General features: G+C 46.0%; 1 protein-coding gene and 2 long non-coding RNA genes across 5 annotated transcripts in view; 1 reads left to right on the top strand and 2 right to left on the bottom strand.

The window, feature by feature from the left end:
- The first annotated feature begins 1,071 nt into the window (after positions 1-1,071).
- On the top strand, positions 1,072-18,426 carry LOC309541975. 2 transcript variants are annotated; one of them, XR_014224024.1, is made up of 4 exons: positions 1,072-1,659; positions 4,757-4,900; positions 5,832-14,796; positions 14,925-18,426. It is a non-coding gene; the product is annotated as an uncharacterized lncRNA (long non-coding RNA). The 2 variants fall into 2 exon arrangements; XR_014224025.1 differs by having other exon boundaries at positions 5,832-18,426.
- On the bottom strand, positions 4,981-5,814 carry LOC309541977. The gene is made up of 2 exons (XR_014224027.1): positions 5,742-5,814; positions 4,981-5,641 (listed from the first exon to the last, which is right to left on the bottom strand). It is a non-coding gene; the product is annotated as an uncharacterized lncRNA (long non-coding RNA).
- Positions 17,857-19,953, bottom strand: part of TXN2 (thioredoxin 2) — a 12,905-nt gene continuing 10,808 nt past the window's right edge. For both annotated transcript variants that reach the window (XM_082240285.1, XM_082240286.1), the window contains exon 4: positions 17,857-18,576. In XM_082240285.1, coding sequence (XP_082096411.1) covers positions 18,460-18,576 — 117 coding nt within the window. In that variant the 3' untranslated portion in view covers positions 17,857-18,459. The remainder of the gene's footprint in view (positions 18,577-19,953) is intronic.

Here is a 19,953-nt window from a genome sequence, read left to right as displayed (position 1 = left end):
TCTCCCCATCCAATTTTATCTGCGTAACAATCCTGTGAGTTAGACTGAAAGATAGTGACTGGATAAAGTCACCAGGGAGTTTCATGGCTGAGTGGGAATTTAAACTTGAATCTCTCTAGTCCTAGTCTGACATCACCACTATCACCATATTTATGTTCTCAAAACTACTGAGACCAGGCTGTTATTCAAGAGTTGAAATCCTGAAACCAATAGCTTCATCTCACATCATTTTGCCGTTGCACAAACCAAAGTTGCTCCTTCCAATTTTTAGCAAGCCCTCTTAAGATTCCCTTGGGTGAGGGTGCAAGATGTGGGAAGGGCATTTCAGATTTCCAGAAATTTGGCTAGCAAGTCCTAGACAGAAAGGACTTTATATGTGGTGATGGTTTCGTTCCCCTCAGAGAGTCATCTTCCAACTCTACAATTCTAATGCTTTCACCTGGCTGGAATGTGTCCTTGAACTGTGATGACGCCTCTTGCTTCCTCAGGTGTGTATGTGTATACAGAAACCTCTGCCACTTATCTGGATGGAATGCAGCCCACTGTACATGGTAGGACCCATTGGTCCACCAATTTTTGCCTCGACTGCTCTGTACCCAGTGTTTTGCCTCTGGCCCTGCCTACCACTCGCATGCACCCCCCAGAAAATTGACCATGAGTGAATGCGGAAGGTCCCCACCCCTGTTGGAATACAACACTGTACAGCACAAGATGGGCCAAAGGACTCAGTATAAGGAAGCTTCTGTTGCATCTTTGAGTACTCCCCCCCCCCATTGATTTAATTAATTGATTTATTATATTAAACATCTAACAAATAATTTTACTTTTGAATGCCGTGGGTTATGGTTTATAGTGCTGTTGGTTTTAACATTTTTTCTCTTATTGCTTTTCTTTCTTAATGCGACTTTCATTCACCACACAAGAGAGCATCAAGCGCCACACAATGTAAATTAAAAGAAACTCCCCTCTGCCTATTGATATCAGGCAGGCGTATGCCGTTTACTCAAGCTGCTGTGGATTTTGATCTCTTCGAGTATTCTGGTATATTTTAACGTGTTGCAATCTCCACCACCCCCGAATTGGTGGTTTTATCTTTTTTGCAAACCGCGCTGCAAGCGGCGTATAAATCGCGCGAAAAACAAACGAATGCAAAATAGAGAGTCGCGCCTCCCTCCTCTTCGGGGCGAGGAAGAGCTCGCGAGTGGGGCCTCCTCCCGGCCAGGAAGATGTGCAGAGACACGCCGCTCGGAGACGAACTGCAACCGGCAAGGGCGGGAGGAGGAGAAAAAGAGGCGGGGGTGGGGGTAAGAGAGAGAGAGAGAATTGCTAACTGCAGGCAGGCGGGATCTGGCTGGGCTGGAAAGGTGCCCTGAGCAAGAACCCCGCGCGAGCGGGCAGGTGATGACAACATCGCCGCGCTATTTATGGCGCGTTGTGACAATCGCGGCCTTATATGGGCAAGGCGAGGGAGACCGGCGGGACGCGCGCGCTCTCGCCCTCGCTCTGGGAAGAGGGAGGCGCCTCGAGGGAGGGAGGCGCGCGCGCGCTCCCGAGCCCCGCGCCTGTCCGGCCTGAGAGAAAACCCACTGACCTCGTTTCCTCGGGAAAATCCCTCTCAAATCCAGCTGCGACGAGAGGCGCCCACCTGACTCACACACTGTGAGTGTGCCGGATTTACGTATAAGCCAAACAAGCCTTCGGGCCCCACTCTCTTGGGGCTCCCCCCCCCCCGAAAATTAAAGGGAGGGGGAAACCTGGATGTACATTTCCAAAATATAAGATAAAAAAAACAAATAAAATAAAACCTACATGCAGCAACAGTGGCAAATGGCTTTACAGTAGATACCTATTAGGTCCATCAATTACCATATAGTATATGTTCAACACAAAAAAAACCCAGCGACAATTTGTTGTTGACAAAGGACAGCTGGACATATAAAGGGCCCCATTACCTTCAGTAGCTCAGGGCCTCATCAAACCTAAATCTGGCGCTGTTCAGCGACCCACCCTGTGATCACCTTTCCCCCTACCTGGCCGCAAAGCACCACTGGATGCACTGGCTTCGTTGATGCAACTGGAGGCAGGGGTGGGGTGGGGTAGAGCACCCTCTCCTTAAGGGAGAAAGAGGCTTTGCCAGAAAATATTATTTTAAAAACCCAAAAAACCCCTTAGGCCCAGATCTGGTTGCCATCAGAGATTACAACACAAAGCAAGGAAGCTGTACTTTGCTTGCACTAATGACTGCCGAAGGGAAGGGTGAGGAAGAGGCATAGATCAGCCACATGCTCGCCCAGAGGTGGGCAAGGGTGGCCATCCAGATGTTGAGGGACACCAACTCCCATCAGACCCAGCCAGCATGGCCATTGGTCAGGGATGATGGGAGCTGTAGCCAACAATGTCTGGATGGGGCAGCGGTTATGGTATTCGAGTTTCAAGAGTTGTTGTCTGCCCTCCTAGTAACCCACCCAAGAACATCACAGCTCTTTGGAAAGTTTAATTTCCTAAAAGGCTGGAAGGATCGCGCAACCCCTGCTCTGTGTTTCTGGCTTTCTCAAAGTGGGTGGAGTGGGGCTGATTGGATTCCCTCCGTGGCAAGTGAAAGGCGTTTTGCATATGCTCAGAGACAGGCATATGTGCGGCATGATGGGAAAGCGCCCAACTCATTTGATAGTAGAAGTAAGTTGTCCTCTCTCAGCATCCCATCTGTAATGGGGATGATGACCCGTCTAATTTACAGGGTTGTTAAAAGATTGCAGCATAAAGATACTTAATAGTTTCCAGGTTTGAGTCCTGGCATGAAAACATATTTAGGGACAAAGCCCCAGTTCAATATAGTGTTGCAATCCATTGATGTCAGCGGGACTAACAACAAAGCCAATAGGGTCAAGAAGCCAGTTGGAAAGTCCAGCTCTTGGAATATAATGACTACTATTTCTAAACACTCCCACCTCCCTCCGAATTTTTACCATTTACTTTTTTGGGAGATAACTGGCAAGACTCCTAGAGCTGAAAGGAGGTAGAAGGTTAGCAAGTCAAACCACTCTTCCCTGAAGTCCTTTTGTATTGGGGCTCCCAACGATTGAATAACACAATTCAAAAGACTATTGCTGTTAGCCTGCCATAGCAAAGCAAAACAGCCTTAATAGCTAACACATTTTTAGTAGTATGAGATTTTGTAGACAAGGTCTTGCTTCATCAGATGCAATTAATGAAGTGGAATCTTGGCTGCAAGAGCAATTCCACAAGAAATTTCATGTCATATGTTTCTAAACATGTTTCCTCAAAAGTAAGCCTCTCTCGGTTCAGGTTTAAGTAGAAGCTCCACTTTGAAAGCTGGGGAACCTGAAGAATTTGCTAGTTGTTGTTGTTTTTAAGTCAAAACACTGTCGTATTTAAGGGTAAAGACTTTCCATTGGGCAATAATGAAGAGTACTGCTTATAGAAGCCCAAAGTTATTGTAACAGTACCACAAGCACATAGCTTCATTAACATATAAGCTGTATTTTAAAAAACACCATAGTACTAAGCCTTAACTTGTTAGAAAATCCCTGGTCATAAATACGACAATCACTTAAAGCCTGAGCATGAAGCAAAGCACATCCATCAGTTCTCTCTGAGCCCCCCTCCAAATACTAATTAGGGCACAAGTCCATTGCCAATTGACAACTAAAACTCAACCTGCTCTGCTCCTGTTCTTTTAACAGTTTGGCATGCAGAAATCAATAGAGGATTTTCTGGGCCTGGCTCTAAAAACACTTATTGCCTGCTAATTGCTGCAGATCCCACTGCTGTTAAAGCTAGCAAGGCCAGCTCAAAACCAGGCAGCCCTACAAGTGCATCCCACCCAGTGTTTTGCCTTGAGTTGCAGAGCATATGAAGTAAAGGTTTTTTAAGGGGTGGTCCTGTTTGAAGCTGTGTGAACACATTCTGGATATGCAAGAATGAATGCCTGTGTGGCTTTGTCTATGTTATCTCGGCTCAAGCAGCTCTGCAGCTGGGCAGCCACAGATCCAGTTTCCTTTTGTGTCCCCGCAGAGATGTTTACATTTAAGCTAAGGTCTGGTCAGGTAGCTTCTACATTACTCATCTGCCAGTTATGATTATGCTCCTGCAACCTTGAAATAGTATATAAACCTTGCTTCCAGCTAGTGGGGAGAGATGACAGACATCACTGCTTTTGTATACCTCTACGGGCCTTCGCTGCTCTCATCCCACAGCTGTGAAGCACAACCTTTCAAAGCATGCAGAAAAAATAAGTAGACTAATAGACTAACCAAATGTTTTAAAAATGGCATCAGTGTGAGAGAAAGAATCCAAGACACTGAGTGCTGAAGCCCGTGGTAATATATACTATATAATTAATGTCCTACTTGATAGTCTCTCTTTGGTGTTCCAGCACCTACAGCAGAGCTTAAGAAAAAAGAAATGATGTAAAAGGGTTTCTCTGAATCTCTTAAGAGTGGTTTGGAACCACTGATGTATGTCACTGAACAATAAAGAGAAAGACTTCTGTGATTGGACAGCAAGTTGCTGTTGTGGCGCCGTCCTTGTGGAATGCCCTCCCTTCAGATGCCAAGGAGATAACTATACTGTATAACTTGTAGAAGACATCTGAAGGTAGATCTGTATGGGAAAGTTTTTAATGTTTGGTGTTTTATTATGTTTTTGTATGTGTTAGGAGACACCCAGAGTAGCTGGGGCAACCCAGCCACATGGGCAGGGTATTAACAGCAACAACAACAACCTCCTTTTGCAGCAGCTGAAGTACAAAAAGCCACCACTACTCTTAGTAGTACAATCTCAGGACTCAGCTATTGTGATGTGAAATGCATCTTTGCAAATAACATCAGCTGCAGAGTGCTGATGGATAATTAAGATGAACAGAGCACAGAGTGGGGTGGTAAGTGTTAAATTCATCCATGGTGCTTGCTCTGAGATCCTGTTAATTATTAGTTCAGGTGGAATTGACGGAACAGCTGATGGAATTCGCTTTTTTTATTTTAAAGCTTGCATGTTAAACGTAGTGCTGCATTCAACGTCATGCCTCTTTCGGCCCTTACACATGTTTGGCGCTGGAAGCAAAATCTCAAAATAACCCCCTTCCCACTCATTCATTTTAATGAACCCAACCATGGAGGCTCGCTGCAGGAAAAGGGTGGAAGACTCTTCTGAAATATGCCAGAGCAATTGCTTGAGCCCCACCCTTCCCAGAGCAAGATGCCAAGGTTGCCTCTAGCTACTTTGTAGGAGGGCTTCTCCACACAAACCCAGCACATACAAACAGAGCAGACAATGCCATTTCTGGTTTCCACTGCTTTAGGTTGGGTTTTGTTGTCCTAGCGGAGTAACTTTAAACCAGGGTTCCCATCCCTGAAATAATATCTGCTGCCCCCTCCCCATATTTGGTGGTGCTGATGTTGAGGGCAGCAGGAACATGAGGAAGAGTATCTGAAACTGCAGCCAATCCCATCCAGTTCTGTGGCTCAAGAATTGTCATGGGGCCCCAGTTCCTTTTTATTCCCAACCTTCACAGAAGACATTTCCTCCCCTGCCTCTCCCCAGTGTCTCTTCTTACTGCTGTTGCTTTATTTTAATTTTCATTTTGTTGCCAGGAGGTTAGGGGGGATGTCAGAGTCAACATCTGCAATGGAGATAACATTCCTGCCTAATTAGTGGACTGTGAGCAGAAAGGACTTCCTGTCCCCTCCCCCGCCCCTTAAAGGACAGCAAAACCAGCTTACACTAGAGGAGAAGGAAGGTCCACTCTCCAGCTTGGTGATGTGTCCATCAATACACTCCAGGGAAACTTCTTCTTTCTTTCTTTTTTGCAGGGTCTCTTGTTTCCCACAGTCTGAGTTCATCCTCCTACCGCAAAGTTAGCAGTTGCTACTTGGAAACATATTTGGAGACTTAAGGCATTTTTAAGTGTCTTGGAACACCAGAAATGCTTTGAAGCTTTTTCCAATTCTGCTCTGTTATAGATACCCAGGAAAGGACTTTCCAGACATGCAAGGCATACCATGCAGGGGTGTTGCTAGATACTTATAAAGACTCTGGGGACCAAAAATGTGCCTATGCTAATATAGAGGTGTAAGTATAGTCTGACTTTCCAAGGAGAAGAGCAAACCCTGGTTCTTTCTACCAGGGTTTGCTCTAAGCTAAGAGGTGCCAGCAGGATTTTCTGGGCCTGGTCTTGCAAAGCACAAAGCCAGTGAGACCCCAGCTAGCCATGAACGTAATTTACAGAAGCTCCAGATCCACACACAGCAGCAGCCTTTGCCAACCTGGTGCCTCTCCAGAAGTTTTGGACAACTACTCCCAAACTGGACACAGTAGTTTCATTAGAAATGGATAGGACAATAAGAAAACGGACTCAAAAGAAGGTAGACTATCTTTGACTTTTTTCAATCTGGTGGGGGATTTAAAATTGACTGATGTTTGGCAATTTAGACACCCATTTGAAAGAGAATACACCCCTTATGCAAAGCCAAATCAATCTGCCAGAAGAATTGACTCAATATGGCTATCAAATGAGTTAATACTGAGAATAAAAAGAACTGAAATACAACCAAAGTCTTTATCAGATCACAATCCACTGTTATTAGAGGTTAAATTTAGGTGGAGGTTAAATAAAAGTATTCTAGATAATCAAGTAACCATGCAAAAAGCTCTCTCTTTTCTGATCTAAAAATTTAATAGTTGGCAGGAATCCTTAGGCTTAGTCAAATGGAGGTTACCTGAGCATTTCTCAGGCTGGCCCTTAAATCCACGTTTCCAGTTTCCCATTCCATTGCTCATTCCCGCTCAGCTAACAGCCAGACAAAAGTGTCTCCTCCTCCAGTCTTGGTTTTGCAGAGCCCCTCCTTCCTTGTCTGTGTGCCGTCCATCCCTTTCTCTTGCACAATGACTCTTACCATCACAGAATCTCCTATGTGTTGTCTGTAGTTTTATGAACATTGTCTGTGTCACCGGTGAGTGCTGCTGTGAATCATGCATGACAAGCATAGCTTCCATTGTTGCTAGGTTTGATTTCACTGCTAGGAAAGTGTAAGTGTCCCACTAACTTTACATCAGTGCCCGATAAAACCCAACATAGCGGCAGCAGCCATCTTAGCTGGACCATATGATTGCACTGAAAGATGTGTGAAGTGGTCTGAAATGCAGGACAGGAATTGCTTGTCTGTAGCGGCGCCAACCTCATGAAATTTGCTTTTACTACTAAGAACGCCCTAACCTGATGTTTCAAAGCTACCTTTCTGGGCAGCGAAGATCCATGGTACAGCTGCTGCTGCCTGCAGAGCTTCACTAGTGTTGTGGTGAGGCAGTGCGGTATAGTGGTTAGAGTGCTGGATGAGGAGCTGGGAGACCAGGGTTCAAAGCCTTACTCACCCATGAAACTCACAGGGAGACCTCACCCTAACCTTCCTGCTGTGAGGATAAAAAGAGGTGGAGAACCATGGTCAGTACCTTGAGTTCCTTGGAGGAACGTTGGTATATGAATGTAATAAGGCCTCCCCCTGACATGACCCCCACAGCAAGCACCCTACTCTTGGTCCCTCCATGCATGAAGAATCACAAGTGAGTCAGTACTGGTGGTAGATAGCTCAGGGGCTGCAGGCCTTGGCCCTGCATACCTGAAGGAGCCTCTCCACCCCCATTGTTCAGCCCAGACACTGAGGTCCAGTACTGAGGGCCTTTTGGCGATTCCCTCACTGCGAGAAGTGGTTACAGAGAACCAGGCAGAGGGCCTTCTCGGTAGTTGCACCCGCCCTCCCATCAGATGTCAAGGAAATAAACAACTACCTGACTTTTAGAAGACATCTGAGGGCAGCCCTGTTTAGGGAAGTTTTTAATGTTTGAAGTTTTATTCTGTTTTTAATGTTCTCTTGAAAGCTGCCCAGAGTGGCTGGGGAAACCCAGCCAGATAGGTGGGGTAGAAACAACAACAACAACAACAACAAGAACAACAACATCAACAACGTGTAGCAGGCAGCTCAGGCCTACAACCCTTCAATGCTGCTTCCTGCTCAATAGTATCTGCTGCCTAAGGCAGTTGCCGCATGGTGCCCAATGGCAGGGCTGGGTCTGTCTCCCTGTGATATTTAAAACAGAACCCCTTCTCACCTGCACGGAAAATGTGTTGGCACTTCCAGGCCTAATGTTTCCGGAGCCAGCCATCCCCAGTCCTTTTTAGAATGGTAGAGCTGGAAGGGATTGCAAGAGTTATCCAATCCAGCCTCCTACAACACAGGAATCAAGGGAAGTCTAATAAATTGCTAGGGGCACCACAAAATATGCCTTTTACAGAAGGAAAACTGCCAATGCTCAAAACCTCCTCCTGCCCCAACGAGAAACTAGGCAAAACCAATGGAAGTCAGACAAACAAAGCCAGACCACCTCCCAAAAAAGAAAATTGGGTAACCCAAACGACGACAACAAACATTAAAAATAAAACTGGAAGGAGCAGGGCCCAGGGCAGACTTCAAGGGTGGTGTCTGAGGGTATTGTGGTGTCCACAGATGCCATGTTGGTGACCCCAGCTGTAAGCCATGCCACCCAACTCTTCTGGTTCTACCTAGGCTTCTTAGCAGTCTCTTCCTGCTAGCATTGCCTTCCTCCCATGTCTCTCACTCACAAGCATCTACTCTACTTGGAAGAAGCAAAGCTTGCATCTACACTACCAAAGCTCGAAACAAGTTAAAGTACTGTATGTCACTCTAAAAGGCTTGTGATTAGGGATTAATATCCCCAGGGAAAGAAGGAAAAAACGTGGAGAGCTAGAGAGCATGTTGTGGATGCGGGGGGGGGGGGAGAGGCTTCCTGTCCATTGCCAAAAAGCTGTTTAATTATAAACACTGAACAATAGCTCTTCTTGTTTCTGGAGCTACTAAATCAGACACCTGCAGGGCTTGAAGGACGACAAGGACCTTCCTGTATGTGTGTCTGACTTTTGAAAGAAAGAAAGAAAAAAAAAAAAAACACCCAGCAGTTTACATTCTGGTTAATCTTCTTTGTTCCCTGCTGAGTTAACAGTGAAGCGGAATATTTCAGCCTCAGAGAGGAGGATGTGGTTACTCTGCCCTGCCTCTTTGGAGATGTAGTCTCATCTTTCAGACATGTTTCTCTAAGCAGCCAGGGGGGTGATTTTCTGCATTAACCCTGAGTGAGCTCTTAGCCTCCTGCAGAGCATAGTTTATCCAGCGTTAGTCACTGCCTTAGGGGGAGACGCTGAGATCCTCCCATGATGCTCAAAAAGTACTGCATAAGACTGCTGCAGGACAGATTTACTAGCCAACTATTTAAGGTGCAATTAATTTCTACAGCACCCTCCTAGTTCAAAGTGTTTCGCAAACATCTGCCAGTTGGCACCGGCCATTACAACAGTTAAGCTTGCAAAATCATTTGTTGTCTACTCCCATCCCCAAATGCAACATCTTGTTTCTGATTAGTACAGTATTTGATACTTCCGTGTCTGAAGGTATTGTTTCACACAGAAGGTCTATCTACCAGTGCTTTCCTTATCATCAAACCCCTGATGAGTGGTGTGAGCTTTTCTTACTTGAAACGTTTCTTCAGACTATATATGGTTTTGTTTTGATTTTTAGAAAAACACATATAAGATGTTGATAGACGGGGGGGGGGGGGGTTGTGGTGAAGAAAAGGATTTGAAAGGATTTGCAGGCGAAAGATGGCACAGATGTGTGCGGCAAAAGAGAATGGAATAGAGCAGGGATGAAGAATCTGGGGCCCTCCAGATGCTGCTGGACTGCAACTCCCATAATTCCTGTCCATTGGCCATTCAGGTTGTGGCTGATGGGCTTTGGAGTCCAAAAACACCTAGTGGATGACAGGTTCCCCACCTCTGCAAAAGAGGACCACCCTTTGGAAAGACAAAAGCCAGCCATTCTCAGACTCTTAACGCTAATGTTAATTGGAATAAGATGTGCCGATGCCATTTACGTAACACACATATTTTGCATCAGGTATACCAATACCTATATTGGGAATGTGCAATCTTGGCTTGTGTCTAGACTTAACCAGTGCTACAAAAACCTCTATGTGGGTCAAGCCTTTAGTTCCCATGCAGAAGTAACTCCTGAACAGGGATTTCATTACATGCCAAGCATAAGCACTGGGGTGCTGCAGGAACTTCTCGTAAATCCATTTCACCATATGCAAATTTAATACATGGCCTATGCCCAATCATTTGGCAAAACAAATCCAGGCAAGCACTCAGCAGCATCCTACAAATGAGTGCTGCCTTCAGTAGCTGCAGGTCCATGGATCATATTGCAACCCCAATTAACCAGGTGCTTTCCAGATGAGTTTGGCTACAACTAGCATGGTCATGGTGGCTGCAGCTGATGGGAATTGTAGTCCAAAACATATAGAGGGCACCAGGCTGATGAAGGTGATGCACGGCGCTGTAGTTAATAATGTGTATTTAAACTGAATCCTCTCTCAAAATATTTTGGATGTGCTAGTCCACCAAGCAATTGGTCTTTCGGGGATACTAAATTCATTGGTTCTGAAGGACTGCCATCATAAGAGGAAACCAGTCTGTTAAGTTTCCATAGGTACAGTAAAACTTACCATAGCAATTCATTTTAGATTCTATATATAGGCATACTGATGGCTGTGAACAAGGCCAATGGAAAGAACCAAAAATGCTGTTTGTTTTTGGTAGGTTTCCCCCTGCCCCCCCCCAAATCAAGACTATATGACTACTTAGGTGTTTTATGAACCTTCACTACACTAAAGAAGTTTCTAATCCTAGGTTAAATTGCTATGAACAGTGAGATCCTGCCCATAACACTCAGGGCTTTTCCACATTTACCTTTTGCCCTGCCATTTGCAGGCAGAGGTCAGAGCTTTAACGCTCTGTGTCTGAGTATTGAGGGTTTTGTGTGGTTTTTTTGCAAAGAGCTTTCCCTGCAAAAACCTGCTCTTTAAAGCTGAATCAGAGCAAATGTCAATTTGGGTTTTCCACGGATTGTTGTTTGCTCCAACTGAACTTTAAAGAGTGGATTTTCACAGGGAAAGCTCTGGAGCAAAAAGAAGGGCGCTCGGACACAGAGCTTTAAATTGTGGACTGTGCCTGGAAAGAGCAGAGGAAAGGTAAGTGTTGATAAACCCTCAGATAGCAAGCTTCTAGTGCATAAATACTGTGTAGTGTCCAGCTTATAGGGGCAACTTGAACCTAGGCAATAACTAATCAAAACTTGGACAAGGCGGAGAAGAGCACTAGAAGAGAGATAGCTCAGACGGTAGAGCATGAGACTGAGAGTCATGGGCTTGAGCCCCACGCTGGGCAAAGATACCTGCATTGTAGGGGGTTGGACTAGATGACCCTGGGGGTCCCTTCAAATTCTACAATTCTATAATTCTAAATAGTCTTGTAAAGAGACTAACCACCAGCCAAGGACAATCAGAGATGGATATCCTATTAATAAGCTCATTGTGCTAGCCAGAGGCCATGACAGGTACATTATAAAGTTCCTAAAGGCAAACATAGCAATAACATAACAAACGTCAATAATATAAAGGAAGAAAAATCAAAAGTACCATCAGCTAGCTCAGCTTCAGATTTTAAACCCCAAGGCCTCCAAAACAATTGCTACAAATAACATCCTTCTAAGAGCAAACCCACTTATCTTGAGTGCAGATCCTTACATAGCCAAAATAATACCATTAACACACACAAAGGGATGGATTGGCAGATTTGAAGGAACCTCAAGATTTGCAGAAATACAAAAAAGTTTTAAGGAGGGGGGAGAGCTAATGGGGAGTAATCCCCAAGCAGCCCAGTGATGACTAAATATGCTGAGTGACCACAGAATGCCAACTCATTGTTTGGGGGTGAGGGGATGGAATTAAATATCCTGGGGGAAGGCAGGGCTGGGTCTCTGGAAACCCCAATGGGAACAATCCACTCCGCAACATCTTGTTGCAGCTTGCTTTTCTTTTATGTGATTTCACAGCCGACGGCTCTAACCACTGGGCTGTACAATCTCAGGCATAGTCAGGTTAAAACACCAAGGCTGACGGTCAAGGTAAAAAATATATGTATATAAAAATAAGCGAGACAGGAACATTCTTCCGTCAGCTATTTTAGGAACAGGAGGTTTCGAAGTCAGTAGAGCAGTGGTACATAAATTGTGATCACTGAAGCAGAGCAAAGCGTTTTCTGCAAAAGAGGCACACTGCCCTTTTTAGAAAGACAAGACTAAAACAACGCAAGGCGGACCTGCAACTAAATGTTACAGTGCATCCCCAGTGCCTAAGAGGAGTGTTCCTGTTCCAAGGCTTCAGACAACCTGGAAAAGGAGCCTTACAGTAATTCTGCAGACTTTGAGGAGGAGAGAGAAGTTACAGAAGTGAGGAAGGTATAAAGAATGCCTTTCTCACACACCCCGCCCCACAGCCCCCCAAACCAAAAGAAGGCTAAAGGGTTGCTAGCTGCCTCAAACCTGAGTATTTTATAGGTATCCAAGTGGGATCTGTAACCAAGTGTTGCAGTGTGGCTGCCAGCCAGCCACGCCCCTTTCCAGGGCACTCCATCCTATCCTCCCTCCTTGCTCATTTCCCCTTCCCTCCCCAACGGTATGCCTGCATCTGGGCTCACTGAGAATACTGGCCCGATGGGGCTGTTTCTAAGTCTGCCCCCCGCACTTACAATTCCCTTCCCCCTAAATATTTTTAGCACTTCTGCAAACCTCAGGGTTCCCCCAAACCTGCCAACACTTCTTTCTCAGAGGACCTCTTTGGCTCCGGGTCTGTCTGCACTGGTCACCTGAGATGGCTATTAGAGGGGGGTGATGCCGTGTCTTAAGCTAAACTGGACAGAGAGGCAGCGCTGCAACTAAAAGGGGGTAGGGGGAAAACAGGACATCTCGAGAAACAGACTTACCCCTGTGTTTTCCATCCAAACCAGCAGGCAGTTTCCCGGGATGTATTTGCACAGTGTGTTGCTGTCTCCTGCCTCTCATTTAAGACTTCCCCACCCCCACACCCTGGTTTCCAGAAACCTGAGGCCTTAGGCATGCACACAGGTATTTGTTTATCCGTGCACATCCAGCCCCACAAGTCACCCACCCTCCCTGTGCCATGGAAGTCTGAGGTCCATTGCAGGGTTGCACACAGTCCCCCCCCCCCACAAAGCTATAATTCTCAGCATCCTTAGCAAACGACAGTTTCCATGATTCTTTGTGGGGGAGCCATGTGCTTTAGATGCACTGCGTGTCATGAGAACTTCTGCCGACATGCTGCTTTAAGTGCTTTCCTTCCCAGCAGTGCAGCATGACTACAAAGGCCTTTTCGGTGGTGGCCCCTCTGAGTTCTGAGTTCCCCAAGAGGCCGCACCTGGCAACAATTTTACAAGTTTTTAGGTACCAGCCAGGCACTCTTAATCACCTGGGCATTTTTGTGTGTGTGTCGTTAATTGTTTCAATGTATATAGCTCTGAAAAAAACTGAATTTGACAAAAGGGTGGCACATGTGAAGGCCAAAGAGCAGGCAAGCGCCCTTCTCTTGCTAGTAGTGATCAGCCAGGGCCCACAGCAATTCCCTTCTGCAGAGGCAAAAAGGGAGAGGCAATTAAGTCAGGGCTGGCTGCATAACAGTAGCATCTTTGCCCTTCTGCTTCTCTGACATTTTCAATTCATAACTCAAAAAGCATCCAAAGCCTCAAGAGATTTTAGGCCATTTTAAAAGCTGCTAGTGATTTGGAGAGGGTGAGAGGGAGGAGATGCATGTGGCTCTCTTTCTTCGCTGAAATACTCACAGTATTAGAAAGAATCAGCAATTGTGACTGTCACAAAGTGATGCACATATTAGGGGTTGCCAGTAAATCTCCAGCTTGTTGTACACGATACCACCCAGGCCCCAGAGCCGTGGAAGGAAGCGATAAAATAGCCAATTTTTTCAGGCTCTTAAATACACAATGCAAAGTCACAGTGCCTGCAGCTGTTTTTTCCTGTTCTGTGTTTATGGCAGGGCACTGAAGTGAACCACTGTAGAAAACATACCAGGCCTGCTCCCCCTCCCAGACTTTTCCTGCACGTCGCTGACAATGCCTCCCTTTGCTACAGGCAGGAAATGTGCCTGCTCCAACTATGCATAGCGCAAGCATGGAATTTGGCACCCGGGGCTGGAATTAAGTCTCGAGAAGCTAAGCTTCTATCCCTCATTGTCGCAGAGAACAGTTTCAAGCTGTGATGAAAACTCTTCAAATCTGAGACATGAAGCAGCATCAGGTCCCATGAATCATGGAGGCAGCCTTATTTAGATCCATTGAAGAAGCACAAGCCCTGCTAAATCACACCAACAGCCAATCTGATCCAATAGCCTGATTCCAGAAGTGGCCAACTGGATGCCTTTGGGAATCCCACAAGCAGGATGTGAGTTCAGCACCTTTCCTGTTCATGTTTGCCAACACCTGGTATTCAGAAGCACGGTGTCTCTGATGCTGGAAGTACTATGTAGTCAAGACTAGTAACCTTTATGCTCCATGAATTTGCCTATTCCCCTTTGCTTTAAGTTGGTAGCCAGCATACTTTATCTGCCCCCCCCCCAAAGCCAGCATAGCCAGCATCACAGTTTGTGGCAACAGTAGTGACAAGTGTTCCTTGAGACTGCTGTAGCAGATAGCAGGGAGGTCAGAGGTGGGCAGAACCAAAGCGAACTAATTCTTCTTTTGTTCCCATCCTCCTCCCTGCAGAGTTCTACAGGAGGCAATACAGAGACTAAAGAGGAGGAAGCTGACGCTAAGGTCGCAGTCTGGACTGGTAGATGGAGGTGAGGGCAGACAGAGGCTGCTAGGCCAGTACTCAAAAGGACCAGCCTCCACTGGGTAGCAAGTTCCATCCTTTAACTATGCCCCGTGTTGACAAAACATTCCTCTTTGATCTTGTCCTACTATGCAGCACCACTGGACACACTATGAGAGAGGAAGAAGAACGACTGCTCGCTTTCTCCAGATATCACCTCCAGGTTACCGATGGACAACCCTAAATCAGAAATAAGACAAGACCCTATTTTGGCTTTCAGTGTTTTGCAACAAGAGAGAGCGTTGTAGTTAGGTGGACATTGGAGGGAAAACTCTATGGAGGCAAGACACCATGGCTTGCATTTCATGCAGCCGTAATTGTCCCATCTGCACACGGATTTACACTTGTGCAATGGGATGTTCCTCCTCCCCCTGCACATAGACTCATCGAATTGTAGAGTTGGAAGGGACCCCAAGGGTTATCTAGTCCAAACCCCTAAAATGTAGGAATCTCAACTAAAAGCATCCATGACAGATGGCCATCCAACCTCTGCTTAGAAATCTCCAAGGAAGGAGAGTCCACCACCGAGTGTGGGAGTTCCTTCCACTGTCAAACAGCTCTTGCTGTCAGAAAGTTCTTCCTGACGTTTAGTGGGAATCTCCTTGATTCCATTGGTTCAAGTCCTACCCTCCAGAGCAGAGGGAAACAAGCTTGCACCATATTCCATGTGACAGACCTTTAGATATCTGTCTAGCCCCCTCTGCAAATCTGCTCCACAGGGTTGGGAGATCCCCCAGAATAGATTTACAAGGCATGCAAAGGGAAGGATGGTGGGGGGAGCTGATTTGCACAAGTGTAAATCCTCATGCTGACAGGACAGTTATTTAGCACTGTTCTTGATACAAGCCCATGCCCTTTCGAACCATTCCCAAGAATCCTTAATAACAAATACCTAACATTTTGTTTGAAGTTTCATCTACAAAATTTGATCCCCATAGCAAAACCTCTATAGCAACAGTCAAGGACAAAATTAAGAGTCCGGCCTCCTCCCTCTTCCTGGCACCATTTCCTGAATCTGGCTGGGCAGCCTCCTTGAGGATGCTGGCAGGAACATTGCTGCCTGGGCATTTAGGTCTGTCTCAAAGAAAGAGAACTCCTTTAAACTCTTTCTGATTGCCTTGTGCTGTAAGGAAGTGGGCAAAACTCCCTCCTCTCCAAGAAACCCCTTCAGATCTTGACTCTGTACATAGAGAGAAGAGGAGCATGCAAAGAGCCAAGAAAGTGTTATGTGCAAAAACCAAGGACAAAAAAATGTTAGCTTCATAAAAAATCTACATGTGTCTGCAACAGAAGCATCTATGAAGATAGCAGTGAGTGGTAACGAGCCTTTCATATATGGTTTTTCAGGGTCAAAGCTACTTCCTCATCCAAAGAGAAAAAGGATGGGTGTGGCAGGTGAAGAGGCTGGCCACATAAAGGAAGCAGGCAGCCACCCGTATGGTTGAAAACAAGACACTTCTAAGGGAAGAGCAGAAGGGGAGAAGCTGGGAGGATTTACATTAAATCACGGGTGAAAACAGTTTTTTTTTAAAAAAACAGCCACTATGATCTAAAGGTTAGAGTAGTTCCAGCCTAAAGGTATGAATTATTCGCTCTGCTGTGTAACATTTCCCCCAATAAGGTTATGGCTTGAAATGTGATTCCTTTTCAAATAGCTGAGGGCAGAACCATAAGGCAAAAAGGAAAACCAGACTCTGTCTTCTTTTAGCTGCTTCTTTTGAAACCTTTGCTCAGCAGCAGGCTGTTACGTCAAACTGAGTTCTAAGAAGCCCTAATAGCAATGGGCGGCTAGATCTAAAAGCTCAGCCCTTCCCAGGTTTGCAGGTGTTTTCAACACAGGTTTGGCATTCTATAAAACCATGTATAGGAGGCCCAACTGGTGCAGTGGTCCAACAGTGAACAAAATAATTTTTGCTATGCAGCAAAAAGAAATTTAATAGCTTTCTCTGGGACATATTGACAAGTAGCTAGCTCAGCATCCTATCTCTCCCATATCAGCCATTTGCATGTTTTAAGGAAGAAGTATTCCTATCCATCACGCTCTCTGCCTCTGGCAAGGATTAGCATCCCTGTTTAACAGGAAGCGTGTAGCAGCCCCAGGCACTGAGAACTCCCAACTACTGCCAGCTCCCACATTTTGACTGTTTAACCTCTAGGGCCATACTCAACAGAAACAGAGACTGCTTGGTCCTTAGAAAAGAGTCACCAGTGTTTTTATTTTCTATGAATTTGGCATCCATGTTCCCAGCTGTGGTTATATTGTTTGCCATTGCACCACCCCCTTCCTGAAGATTTCAGAGATGATCTGCAAAGGAAGCATTTCATGTTCATCACTGAAAAACTTCAGGGCTGGCCTCTGTTAATGATGGTGGAATGGGCCATCTCAAGAAACAGGTGGGAAAATGTCATTAAAGTAGTGGCGGGGAACATGTGGGCCTCCAGATGTTCATAGAATCGTAGAGCTGGAAGGGACCCCAAGGGTCATCTAGTCCAACCCCCTGCAATGAAGGAATTTAAACTAAAGCATCCATGACAGATGATCACCCAACCCCTGCTTAAAAATCTCCAAGGAAGGAGAGTTCACCACCTCTCGAGGGAGACCATTCCACTGTCAAACAGCTCTTACTGTCAGAAAGTTCTTCCTGGCATTTAGTCGGAATCTCTTTTCTTGTAACTTGAAGCCATTGGTTCAAGTCCTACCCTCTGGAGCAGGGGAAAACCAGTTTGCTTCATCTTGCTGGATAACAAACTCCCATCATCACTGATTCCTGGCCGAGCTGGTTCAGGCTGATGGGACTCCCCATCCCTGCACTACTTTTGTCATGAAGACTGGCATCACTGCAACAGGCTGCCTAAGTATCTTCTAGTTTGGTGAAGGACGGATGATCCCAAGACCCTCTTTGCCAACACTCCCCTGCTCAAACCCACAACTGCCCAAGCCAAGTGGAAGGGCTTCAGCTTTCCTGAAGAAGGGAAGAACCTTCTCTCTCAGCTCATGAAGAATTATCTACAAAAAAGGGAACGGAGCAATTACTAAAGCTGTCTTTATTACAGATCTACCAAAAAAAAAAAGGGGGGGGAGAGATTCCAAACAATGTTTCTCTTCATTTGGTTTATAAACAGCAGCGCACAGGGAGGGGTGTGCGTTGCAGCAGTGGCCAAAGAGAGCCGCATGATTTAAAAGTACACCTGGACAGAGAGGGTGGGAAAGGACGCAGACTGGAGAGATGTAGCAGGGGAACTGGTTTTTCTAAGAAAGTCTGCCACCAACTCTCATGGGCAGCAGCTATTAATTGTACAGGATCTGGACTGGAGCAGGATGAGGGAAGCTTCTCCCCTGTCTTGTTGGGAGTCTTCCATTTCTTGCCATGGCTATTTGCAAGCAGGCAGCAGGCTCTATTCCTCTTCTCCCACGGAGTAACCAGCCTTCCCATCAAGCTCAGAACCATGGCTGTTTGTCCCCACCTCCCAAGGAGAAGGCTGAGCTAGAAGGGTGCAGCCTGTTCCCTCCCAAAACCGGACACTAGCCCAACTTCTCCAAGGCAGTTCCACCGTCCCTCATCTCCTCCCAAGGAACTAGGCTTAAAAACAAAAAGGGGGGAAAGTCCTGGGGCATATTCACACACTTTGCTCAAGGTCCCATAAGTTTCTTGAGGAAGGCTTCCAGCTGATCCTCATCTTTTATCCCTACAAACTTATCCACCACATCGCCGTTCTTCATAGCCAGGACTGTGGGCACTGCTGAAACCTAGGAACAAAGAAGGAAAGATAGAATAATAGCTGTGCTCCACTGACCTGTGAACATCATTTCAGAAGTCAAAGCAAACATTAAAACAAAGGCGGGACGCTGTAAAAAAAGGTGAATGATTAATGTTTCCTCACATTGGAGAGCTCCTAAGAAATTGAACAGGATCACTTGGATTTGGGGTGGGGGTTGTTTTAATTTTAGAAAGATGACTGTCAAAGGCGTACAGCTCCAGCATGGAGTTTGCATTTGGCAGAAAGGAAGTTTCTGCTGGTACTCTGATGATAACAAATGCACTTTCCTGCTTGGAAAACGGAGTAAGGCAGGGATGGCTAACCTATAGCCCTCCAAATATGACTGGACTACAGCTCCCATCAGGCCCAGCAAGAATGGTCTGAGGCAAAGGTCAGGGGAAGATGGGAGTTGTAGTCCAACAATATCTGGAGGGCCACAGTTTTCCCCATTCCTGGACTAGAGGGAAGGAGGAAACTGCCCCAGTGTGAAGCTGCACTGCCAGTTTTCTGAAAAGCAGGCTCTCTGGTAGAGGAAGAGCTGACCAGGATGTGCACTCTGCGTCTGCTTAAAAGCTCACCATGCAGTTTGTGTAGCTGTGCAGAGGCATGGCATCTGACTGTCACCTCTGACCATGTGGTAAGAAAGTGTTACTTCCCCCCGCTCCTTGCCCAGTTGCACAGGTTTATAGCTACACAGAACTTATAGTACTGCTGGAGGGTTTATGGTTATAGCTTCCCAGACAGGAAGCTTTTAAGCAGCTTCTCCTTGGCTCCTGATCATCTATTTCTAGCCCACAACTGACATCAAGTTCACATATAGCAATACTCCAGTTCTGCAGATGTCATTGACTGACTTCTTATCCCTAAATGTGGTTTTAACTGTGCCCAAACAGAAGCAGAGAGAAAAATGGATGTGTCCCTCTTTGCGGTGTCAAAGTGGTTGAAGAGTGAATATGACAGACTTACAACATCCAGGATATGTGTGTGTGTGTGTATGTGCTTTAGATAGAGGAGGCTCTACATTTGCTTATTTTGTACAATCATTTCTGCCTGTCACAAGGAGGGCACTGAAGCTCTGTCCTCTGGAATCCCACCCCTCTGCCTTCAAAGGGTTGTTCAGAAATTCGCTAGGCGGTTTCAAACCTGAATTTGCATCCAAAGTAACTACAATGGTACCTCAGGTTACATACGCTTCAGGTTACAGTCTCCGCTGACCCAGAAATAGTACCTCGGGTTAAGAACTTTGCTTCAGGATGAGAACAGAAATCGTGCTCTGGCAGTGCGGCGGCAGCAGGAGGCCCCATTAGCTAAAGTGGTGCTTCAGGCTAAGAACAGTTTCAGGTTCAGAACGGACCTCCGGAATGAA

Source organism: Podarcis vaucheri, assembly GCF_965113315.1.
Source record: "Podarcis vaucheri genome assembly, chromosome: 10".
Classification (NCBI taxonomy): Eukaryota; Metazoa; Chordata; class Lepidosauria; order Squamata; family Lacertidae; genus Podarcis; species Podarcis vaucheri.
This window is presented reverse-complemented; position numbering and strand designations above follow the sequence as displayed.